This window comes from Buceros rhinoceros, unplaced genomic scaffold (assembly GCF_000710305.1).
Source record: "Buceros rhinoceros silvestris isolate BGI_N320 unplaced genomic scaffold, ASM71030v1 scaffold8090, whole genome shotgun sequence".
Lineage (NCBI taxonomy): Eukaryota > Metazoa > Chordata > Aves > Bucerotiformes > Bucerotidae > Buceros > Buceros rhinoceros.
Window position 1 is genome coordinate 18,075 of NW_010390175.1, and position 11,659 is coordinate 29,733.

General features: G+C 37.9%; 1 protein-coding gene across 1 annotated transcript in view; it reads left to right on the plus strand.

Annotated features, from left to right (window-relative positions):
* The window catches only part of LOC104494009 (low-density lipoprotein receptor-related protein 1B-like), a gene marked incomplete at its 5' end in the record, with an annotated part of 136,594 nt that overhangs the window by 14,613 nt on the left and 110,322 nt on the right, over positions 1 to 11,659 (plus strand). Inside the window, 6 exons of the mRNA XM_010136787.1 lie at positions 5 to 124; positions 2,372 to 2,500; positions 3,470 to 3,592; positions 8,442 to 8,582; positions 9,742 to 9,929; positions 11,643 to 11,659. Of these exons, the coding sequence (XP_010135089.1) occupies positions 5 to 124; positions 2,372 to 2,500; positions 3,470 to 3,592; positions 8,442 to 8,582; positions 9,742 to 9,929; positions 11,643 to 11,659 (718 nt within the window). The remainder of the gene's footprint in view (positions 1 to 4; positions 125 to 2,371; positions 2,501 to 3,469; positions 3,593 to 8,441; positions 8,583 to 9,741; positions 9,930 to 11,642) is intronic.

Consider the following 11,659-nt stretch of genomic DNA (forward strand, 5'->3'; position numbering starts at 1 on the left):
CTAGATTCGTCTTGTTCCTGGAATCAGTTTGCCTGCTCTGAAAACAAATGCATATCAAAGCAATGGACTTGTGATGGTGAGGACGACTGTGGAGATGGTTTAGATGAGAGTGATGCTATTTGTGGTGAGTAGAATGATTTTAGTCCTGTGTTGTGTCAGATCATACATATTGAGAGAGACCATGCGGATCCAAGGTGGAAACAAGTACATTATCTCTAAAACATCTGTGCTTTAAAGATGGGGTATTAAAGGATATCCTCTCCAACCAGCAGCTAGTTGCCTTTTTATAGGGCTGATACGATTTGTGGGTAGTGGTCAGTGAAAATATGAATGGCACCAGCACGGGTAAAAGGAGAAGCAAACTTTTTCCCAATTCCTATTTTTGAGGTAAAACCCCTGTTATTGCTATTTGAGTTCTACATTTCAAAGATAGGTGCCTGGACACGAAAATGGGGTGGGGCGGCAGGGGGAGCGGAATGTCCCCATCTTTTTCTCCTATTCCCTTTAGATTGTTGCATATACAGTCATAAGCATTATTGCATAAAATTCCTCTACAATTCCCAAACCCTTCAAATTGCATAAAGAATTTATTAAATTTTACTTTCATTCTGGGGCTCAGTTGACTGGAAATGTGTTAGTGAATTCTTTTCAACAGAAAATCACATTGTGTCAAGTCATATTGTCACAATTTCATGATATTTTATACATTTTTATAAATCCTTATCTATGCAGTATTTTAAGATTTTCTTTTTAAAATTTCAACTTTTAAAACTTGTTCCTTTTAAAAAATCCTCTTACTTCAAGCTTATTCAAAAAAGAGTATTGTATTCCATATTTCACGTGTGATACCACAGCAAAAATACTATTGATAACTTTACCAGAAGCGTTTAGACAGAGAATAAATCTATCCAGCTTCTGTTCAGAGTTGTGGTCTGTTCAAGTAGTTTTTTAACCAAACAGAGATGTAGAAACACCTACGAGTGAGAAGGATGAAGGTGGAGATTATGCTGTTCTAATATGGCAAAGTATGAATGAATTACTACATTAACTTCAGGCTGACATCCATCTACAATACATTTTTGCATAGTATTCAGGTCCTGCTGAGGACTAGGGAGTTGGAGGCGGTGTCTGCTTGAAAGGGGAGATTCCTCTCTGCCCTTCTCCCCTAGAAAAGGAAGACAAGCACCTCATCTGGAACTACTACAGAACAATGTGATACCCTAAGAAGTGTCAAGGCTTGAAGCTTCCCAAGAAACTTAGAGCAGAGAATAGAAGAAGGGAGAGAAAAACAAAGGCCAGCAAATTACAAAGTGTCGCTACAACATACCCTTTTTGTTTTTTATTTTAAGGTTGTTCAGAATGACTTCTTTTGATGACTTGCAATACATTGTAGATCTCTTATTAGAAGAAAGCCCAGCCTTAAAATTGTAGACCCTCTCTTGAAGAGAGAAAAATCCACACCGGTTACGAAGAGGGGAGAGTTAAGGCTGTATTTCTCCCTAGGAACTGGAGGCACATCTGAATTGCAGGAAGAAAACAGAGATCAAATGTCTTCCAATTTTTCAGTCATTAAAAATCAATATTTATTTAACATTAAGTTTAACTTCAGAAGTATCAAAAAATGGCAAATGAGTATAAGTTAGTAAAGTTCTTCTTTGCATAAATAGTACCAAAAAATCAAGTTTTTTATTTAGTATTTTATTAACTTCTAGTTAAAATTAGTAGAAAATATACTGTCTCCTTTTTAATGAAGTATATTGAACATCTAAGAGAATACATTAAGTGATGAAGTGCACAAAAGTTTACTTCCCAATAGAGTAAAATCAATCCTAGTGTATAATAGTCTTATCTGGGGAAAAAATAAGATAAATTAGTCAAATAAACAATATGTTGAGTTACTTGCATTAGAAATGTCAGATATTTTCTTACTCCCACTACTATTGTACTTGGTACACGTTGTTCCCTTCTCCCTGGGGCTGACTCACGCAAGTTCTGAATTCCATCAGCCTCCTGCCATAGAGGATCGTGACGTGAGGACTGTGCGATTTCCAAGATTAGTTCCTTTGTTCAGTCAGGCAAAACATGCAGTCAAATGTCAGGACCAAGGGTAGTCTGAAAAGTTATTCTGCTGGATAGTTTTTGTGAAGGCTGATGAATTAAATTTCCTTAAAGAAAATTAAGAGACTGATAAACAAAAAGGATGGAAGAAATAGCAGAGCGGTGAAGGTTTACTGTAAAATACAGTATGTTTATCAAACTGCGCAGAAGAAAATCTTCTTTCATTTTAAAGTAAAAAAATCCTTACTGAGTCATTACCCATTACCTGAAAAACATTAGCGCACGTTCAAGACTCACTCTGGTGGTTTTCCAGATTCAGTGACCTGCGCAGCAGACACGTTCAGTTGCTTGGGCTCCCATGCCTGTGTTCCCCAACACTGGCTCTGTGACGGTGAAAGAGACTGTCCTGATGGGAGTGATGAGCTGTCGACAGCAGGCTGCGGTATGTTTGCATGCTGAAAATGTAGAATATTTCTTTTTGCCTTTACAAGATCCAGATGCTGTTTGTGTCTGTAGTGTCGTACCCTTATACTGTCAGAATGGTTAACGATTGATGGTAACGATTGATGGACCAAACGTGGGCGTGCATACCAGGATCCTTCAATGCTGTAATCAGCGCAGCGTCTTCAGGTTCTGTTAATACCCACTGAAGAGCAGTATGTGTGGCACGTCGCTGGCAGTGTACAGCGTGTTTACTAATGGAAATTAGCGCATTATTGACTATGGAGTTTTATTGCTCTTCCTGAGGGAAATGCTGCTGCATATAAGGGAGGATGTGCATGAAAAAGGGAGACACAGTTCTGTCTGCAGTTTATTCTGCCTAATTGTTCAGATCTTGGTGTCTCTTGCCCCGTAAACTGTCACTTCCAGTTTTCTGAGATACATTTGTATTAAAAATGTCAGGAGTTCAATAGCAGTTTCATGAGGAGGTTTCTTTTACTAATGTACATAAAAATGGTAGAGGTTAAAAATACTAAAATATGTTCTCTCCACTGTGAATGCATATTCTGTCACCATTTCTAAGCTCAGTTACATTTTGAGTATTCATGCATTTTAAAGAGCCTTTGTTTAGGAGCAGAGTAACATGGGGAGGACACCTGTACCTCCCAAATGTTCTTTCCCTCAGAGGCAGACCTTAGGTTAGTTTTAGACAGCATCGACTTCTGAAGCCTTTTTGTCTTCCACGACAAAAGATTTTAGCTATCCTGCCTTCTTTAGCTATCACTGTGGTGATGAGTAGCTGTTTCTGCTATTGAATTGCGTGGTGCTCTTTCTATGGCTCAAAAGTTACGGTTATTTCCATTGAATCCACTCAGATTAACTACTACTCATTTCATCTTTCTGTAAGAATACGGCTGTATGTCTTACTGTTCTCAATTTCATCTGGTTTTATGTACTGTATTTTCCGTAGCTCCTAATAACACTTGTGACGAGAATGCTTTCCTGTGCCATAACAAAGTCTGCATTCCCAAACAGTTTGTTTGTGACCATGATGATGACTGTGGAGATGGATCAGATGAATCTCTGGAATGTGGCAAGTATAACAACAGTAGAGTAAATAGAACAGTTTCAGACTGTTAACTGTAAGGGCTTCTCCAAGGTCTGCAGCTTTAAGCCACTACTGAAAAAGAAAGCCCTTTGCTTTTAAAATTTGTTCTAATGTTAACTTTTAAATTGTGCATTAAAGAAGACAAGTTGGTATTAACTTGGAACTGGAGCTACAGTGACTAATCATTTGCTATAGTTGTGACTTACAGTTGATTGCTAATAACATTTAACAGGATTTTTAAAATGTACAGGCTAGGATTCTGCTGTGGTTCTCAGCTCTTGAGCAAATTTAATAGAGTAAATAAGCAATATAGAATTTAACTGCACAAAACCAGGCATGATAATCAATAATTTGTCTTGTTGGAGAAAATAGTTGCTTTACCTTTTCCATAAATATTCTTTATATAGATGAATGTTTTTGAGTATGGCCTAGATTTACTGTGCAGACACTCACAAAATCCAAGAAAACCTGAATTCACACGAATGGTTAAAATTAGACATTTGCATATGGCTTTAGTTGAAATAATTTAACTGCAGCTATAGTCATGATGGAGATGTTTCAGTATTTCGTAGAAAAAATGTGCATAGACAAATACAAAAACACAAATATATAAAGACAGACATAACAAACAAGAAATTCTATGTGTGTAAATGATGTAAGTAGTCATGCAAAGATTATACCAAAAAGCACGTTTGGTATTTGCATTCAGTAAAATTTCTTACGTAAAGTTTGCGTCAAATGTGATGGAACATTTTAGGAAAATAATACAATGTAGCAAATAGGAACTTACATATTTGCTGGTCATATAAAGAACAGGTTTCATCAACTTCACTTATAACTGTATATGACATGGAAAAAAATCTTCTCCAGTGATGAACAGGACAGTCACCAGATTGTCCTTGCTCTTTCTATGCTCACTAGAAGGTAGGCTGGTACTTGAGACAGCAGCCATTCCTGGCACATCGACATGAGATAGGTCAGAGTGGGAGAGAACCTCTGAAACGAATCTCCCACTCCCCCCCACATGCTGCGTTTTGGCTCACATGGAGCAGTGCCAAACTGACTGAACTCATAGGAAAAAACTCGTAAAAAACGTCTAAAGCTGCAATGGTGGATATACTTCAGCCAGGAGTGGCCATGAAGTCCACAAGAAGTCCGCAAGAGCAGAAGAAAACGTGGGTGATGTAAATCCTGAAACGCATGTGGTGTGGATATCGGGTTCCCAGTACCAGCTGTGTCATTCTTCTATTCCTCCCTTCCTGCACCACATCGTAGTGGTGGCACCACATCCTTGCTATCGTAGACTTCTGGATCCTTGAGGAAAGAAGGGAACAAACACGCCCTTCCTTTGCAAACTCCATTTCCCTTTCACTTACGTAAACTACGTGGTGTTTTGAAAGGAGCAGTTTATGACAATAAGCTGTTGTAGGGGAAAACAGCTTGGTTCATGTAGTTTAGAACACATCAGGACCAAAGCAGGTTATTGGTTTGTTAGAGGCAGATAACTAATTGGAAATCAGTGATCTGTATGTTCAGTATCAATAGCAGTAACATGGTGGGGAGATGACACCCACCCGTTGATAGATCCTGTGCATTTTAAACCCCATTTTATAGTTAGTCTCCAAAGGTTCTGGACTCACAGACATAGACACAGAACAGAGTCATGTGTACCTTCTGCCCCAGCCCAGCACTTGGGGTTTCTAGCACACATGCCACTAATCTACAGAGCTCTCCATGAGGTCAGAGAGGTGACTCCACTTGTGGTACCTTTAAGGTCATCAGGTCAACCCTGCACTGCCAGGATCCCTCAACAATGTCCCTCAGTGCCACATCTGTGCATCTTTTAAACACTTCCAGGGGTGGAGACTCCACTGTCCTGCCAGGTTCAAAGCACACACTGTTCTACTTGCAAAGCTCTCTTAACAGCTGTGGGGATATAGGCCCTTTTGCCGAAAGGAGGCCATGGGCAAGCAGGAGACCACACAATAATGAAACTGTGAACTATTTCCTCCCTTAACAATAGTTTCCACGTTCCAGAACCCTTCTAAAAGTAACTTATTTCTTCCTCTATTTAGCACTATATGATCAAGCTGAACGGTGGGGGGAATAGGAGAACCTTTCTGGTCAGATTTCACATGGAGACAGTCTTCAGCTCCTAAACAAGTACTTATAACTAAGCAGTCACAAACTTTGGAAATAGAAGCTTTTTTTTTTTTTCCCCCCCTACATGCTTATAATTTCTTGCTGGCGTGTTTAATTTCTTTTCTATAGCATCACACACATACATTCACATACATGCCACGGTCCCTTCAAATACTGACGAATAGTGATAGTTTGACAGAATTTTGGCAAGAGGCAGAAGGCGGAAACAGCAACAGAAGCAGAGGATGTACAAGCTCTTGATCTAATTGTAGTGTGGACCTGCCTTCAGGCACTCCTTAATTTCTACTGAGTAAACTGAAATCTACAGCATCATGTGTGAGGTGTTGCACTGCTCCAATGCAATTGTCTGTTAGCTGGTAATCAAATAGACACCTCAGTGTGCAACTGGTGTGGTAAAATCATTTTACTGTAACCTTAGGAAAGTGTTACCTTCTTTTAGTAGAAAGGGAACTACTCACAAAGAGTAAAATTCAAGTTCCAAACCACACTTCTCAAGGTGTCATCAGCATGTAAAATAAACCGCCTAATTCTGCAAGACTTTAAACCTGTGATTTCTGGTTTAAAACTAGGTAGCCTGATCATAATTCTGTTGGATTCTAGAGCCACACCTTTGCATCTTGACATCAAAAAAAACCCAAAACAAACTAAAAAACCAAACCAAAAGCAAACAACAACAGGAACCCCTCCTCAGCAGCCACTCTACTGAATGGGGTGAAATTTTGTTTGAAATATATTCCTAAAAGTTTAATTCAGGGACTCAAATTAAAAATCTAGGTGGGGTGGGGTTTTTTGTTTTTTGGAGTTTTTTAAATATGAATCATTGAAAGGTTTCTTTTTTTTTTCTAGAGTGTTTTTCAGATATAATATAAAAATGGGACTGGTGATTGGAGCAACAGTTTGCACTTGTATCCGAATTTGCATCTAAACAGATTTTAGAAGTTCAGAGTCATTCTAATCCTTGAAAATTTCTTTGACACAAGATTTGATTTGATTGTATAATCCTGTCTTTTAAATGAAATCTTAATACCTAATTACTTGCAAAAAAAACAATAGCAATAATTCAAAGTGGGGAGAGCGTGAGAACAAAGTGCATTCGCCCGAAATTTCATCTTTTGCTGCTGCCAGAGACAGAATACTGAGCTAGATGAGCCTGTCTCGCCCTGTAAAGTATTTCTTCTGTAATGACCTTTCTGATGTTGATGTACTTATGAAATGCTACAAACATGAGGTAAAGCTGTTGGTACGTGAAGTCTTGCACTCAAAGGTGTCTCAGACAACCAAAAAGCTTCACCTTTTTTCCATATCAAGCCAGCCCATCGTCTTTCATGCATGATCTATGTAAAAAAAGACAAGAAAATCCATCTTCGGAAGAAAACAGAATTATTTGAATTCCAAATAATGATTGTAGTTGATGTAATAATATATTGCATTTTGAAAATAGTACATTAATACATTTCTAAATGATAGCTAAAGAAATATAAGGGTATTAAAGCTCTTGATGTTGAGGCGTAGCTCATCACAGGCAGTCAAATGTCTTCATCTGCTATCAGAAAAAAAGTTCTATAGATGGTGGAAAATAGAGTAATTAGAAAAAAAAGAGCAAATATTAACATTTTTCTAGAGAGTAGAAAGTCATCAGTGATTCTTTCAGATGTTCACAGCTTCAGTAGTGAAATTAAAGCTTCAGCAGTTACTATAATTTGGATGTATTTCTTGGAAGAATCAAATTTTTTGAACTTAAAATCTACAATTTTTTTTTTCAAGAGGAATGAATTTTTTCAAGAGTATAACTTGGATTTTTTTTTAAGGAAGTTGCAAAATCATTCTTCATAATCAGACTGAGTACTGCTATGTAATTCTTGCTTTATAACCATATTTACTTCTTTTCTTGAGCTTTAAATTAAATCAATATTTGCCTTCAAAGCCCTTTGGTAGGGCTACAGATTTTTTGAGGCAGAATTTATACACCTAGAATACAGGAAAAGTTTCCCAAAGAGGAACATAAGTTGTTTTTTGGTTTTTTGTTTGTGTTGTTTTGTTGGTTTTTTTTGTAGTTGATTTAATGTAGAAGGTGATTCCTGCCGCCTTCCCCCACCCCGGGAATTTTTCAGCATTGATGTTTCAAAATTGAATAGAAAAAACTAAATTTGTGCTGACTTTTCTAAATTTTTCTACTGCTTGGTTGTTTTTTAATTCTAAGTTAAATAGTTTTCTGTTCACTTTAAAAATGTACGCATTTTATACATATATATGGTTTTGTGGCCATCCTAGAAAATGCATGTTTAGTGTGGTTTGGCTAGTGAGTGTTCTGTATGTTCTATAGGGAAAGCATATAGCAATAAGCATATTATTTGCTAGGTATAGTAATTTCTACAATGTCTGTTCGAAAGCTATTTCCTAATAATACCAAAACCCCAAAACTTAAGTTATGCTGAAAAGAAAATGTGTTTATGGTTGGAAGTGGAATAACTGTTTTACATATGTGGGAATGGTTTCATGACTCTCCTGTGCTGCATAGGAGACTCCTGATTTCTATCTTTGGTAGACACTCCTGTAAGTGTTTAATGCCTTGTGTCTCGTTATGGAACAAAAGACACTTTTTACTTATGTGGCCTTGTATATGCAAAATTTTGTGTCGGGTGTATGAAGTCATTGATGGCTGTATTTCTAGGCTATCGTCACTGTCGTCCCGGGGAGTTCACTTGTGCTGATGGAAGATGCCTGTTAAATTCCCAGTGGCAATGTGACGGGGATTTTGACTGCCCAGACCATTCTGATGAAGCACCTATAAACTTAAAATGCAAAAGTTCAGGTTCGTATTTAATTTTTTTAATAACACTTGTGACCTTTCTTTTTGACAAGAGTGGTTTAAGATTGGGGATAGATAGGCAAATGTAAAACCTTGTAGTCTAAACTTCCAGTGCTTTCATGGTGGTATTCCTTACGTCCCGCAAGGAGAATGTGTTGTCAGTCCTGAGCATCCGGGACCTCAGTCCACGAAGTTCAAACCACCCGTTCCTATGGCATAAGACGGCAGCTAGTCCTTTAATACATACATTCTGTTAGTACTAGAATAAAACAACGTTAATGTAATAATGGCCAAAGTTTCCAGATTGCCCTGAAAATGTTCACTGTATTTAATATACTTATCACACAGAAGTATATCATACAAAAGGGGATGTAAAGTGGTTCTTTGTATAAATAATAAATACTGGTTTACTTTTATTGGGTAATCACTGACCAAATATGATTGTTTTTATTGATATTTTCTACTGACATGAAAAAGTTTGCTGAGCTCTGACTGGGTTTTGAGAGGTAAATGATTCCTGGTCTGCATATGATATTCTGTTATGTGGCTTTTTGAAAGATTAATTCTCCTGGCTAGATCTTGTGACTTATTGCACAGTAGCTCAGTCCTTTTAACCAGTGTTGATGGTAATCACTCATTTGCTTTGAGGTAAGGCAACACGCCTGCCTTATATTTAGGTGTTCTAGTTCTGACACAAAGAACCTGAATGTAGCTGAAGTGATGTATTCAAGATTACCAAACAGGAAGAAAACGTGTATGCATGTCCACAGATGAGCGGTACATCAGAATTCAGTCAGCCGTGTTCCTAAACATGTCAGTGTGCACAGGGGAGCATAGCCATGCTTTTTAACTTTTCCAAACTGTAGAACTGTTTTCTGTGTGGAGGTAATATAGAGGATTCTCAATTATATGAAAACAAACATGTAGAAGGGAGTAATAAGCTGAAGTTATCACACATTTTCCAGGAAAGGAACAACCTTTAAAGACTGAAAAGTAAAAAGCTATTATAATACTACCAGTAAAAAATGAGAATTCAACTTTTACACAGTTCTTTCACCCCATGTTGTTTCTTCAATGCACACATTGCAGCTGACCCATGGGAAAATTCATTTCCAATACTATTAGACCACACCAAGTTCTGTTCTCCTTTTTTCCTTTCCAGAGCAGTCATGTAACAGCTCTTTTTTTATGTGCAAAAATGGCAAGTGTATTCCTCAAAGGGCTGTTTGTGATAACAAAGAAGATTGTAGCGATGGATCTGATGAGAAGGACTGCCATGTTAATGAATGCCTCAGTAAGAAGGTTAGCGGCTGTTCTCAGGATTGTCAGGATCTTCCTGTTGGATACAAGGTGAATAATTACAAAGTGTGGTGTAATAGAATGCAAATTCTTAATTCCTAACTGTATCTTAATTCCTATGTGATTATAATAAAACTCCAGTGTGTTGTACTTCCTTGTAGGGAAGTAGCTTGCCTGCTGTGGTAAGAACAGTGTTTATTTCCTGTAAGCCAACAATTGTATAAAAAAACCTGGTAAAATGCATCCTTTAAAACTATGGAAAAGAACATAGAATGCTTTAAATACAACAAGAGGTGCTGATGCATACAGAGCACTGAAAATCAGGTGTGAAAAAGGAAAACACAAGTGAATACAAGGAATAGCAGTTTTCTCCATTTTTTTTTTCCAAGTCAAAGAGACTTAAATATTTAAATCATAATCACATTAGCTGCAGAATAAAACTGTTAGTTGCCTGCGTGTGATGGTATTTTCTGAATGTTCTCTTTGGCCTTGAGATATAGAGAGGAAGACTTCTGGATAGTAAGTAAACCCAAGCCATTGAATGCACTAACCTGTACATAGAAGCTGAGAATAGAAGCAAGATTTTCTTCAGGGTTTTAGCTCTGCACCCCAAATGTTTCATCTCTTTAATAGAATATTGGCACACTCAGAGCTAAATAAAATCTGTCCAACATGGCTTAGCTCTAAAGGTATTCAATGCTCTGAAACTGCGTCCTCCTTGGGAAACCATAGCCATGAGAGCTGGAGACTGGGTTGGGTACAACAAAAACCTTGTTTAAATAGTGTTGTTGTAGAGAAAGCATGTCATGTGTCTCTGCAGAGAATAATACAGAGAATACAGGAGGGCACATGACACAAAATTTTCTATTGATGAAACTATGTCCGTGTTTCAAAACCCCTCTACCCAAGAGGAGGCTCAGGGGGGACCTTATCACTCTCTACAAGTACCTGAAAGGAGGTTGTGGGGAGGTGGGGGTCAGTCTCTTCTCCTATGTTACGAATGACAGAACGAGAGGGAAAGGCCTTAAGTTACGTCGGGGGAAACTTAGGTTGGATATCAGGAAAAATGTCTTTACAGAGAGGGTCATTAAGCATTGGAACAGGTTGCTCAGGTTGGTGGCAGAGTCCCCATTCCTGGAGGTGTTTAAAAGCCGTGTGGGTGTGGCACTGAGGGACATGGTTTATGGACCCTGGCAGTGCAGGGTGAACGGTTGGACTCGATGATCTTGAAGGTCTCTTCCAACCAGATGCTTCTGTGATTTTGTCATTTTATTTTGCGCCATTCACATTGCGTGTGATAAGCTTGCCACAGTGATCGTTATATCCCAACAGAAATCAGTTTGAAGAGGTCTCTTTCACTTTACAGTATTTATTACTCAGAATGCTAGATGTTATCAATGCTTCAAGAAAAACTATGAAAAACTGTGTATCTTTGCACATGTGTACTAAAAAATAAAGAGCTCCAGGGTGTCCATCCATCATTATTTTCATGGGAGAATCCTTTCATATTTTTGAAAAGGTGTATTTTATTTTTTGTTCTGTTAAAGAAGAAAGAATGACTACTCTCTCTCCAGGGTTGTTTGGGAGGGAATGGCACTGAGGATCACATTAGCAATAGTTGAAAAGAAATGTAGGGATGGTTCTTGAAAAACTGAGACTACATGAAAACATTTATGATGCTAAAATATTTAGAAGAAAGTACGTAAGAAAACAAACAGAATCAGCGCATAATTAGAAATGAATGTATTTGTTTTTCTTTCCCAGTGCAAATGCTGGCCTGG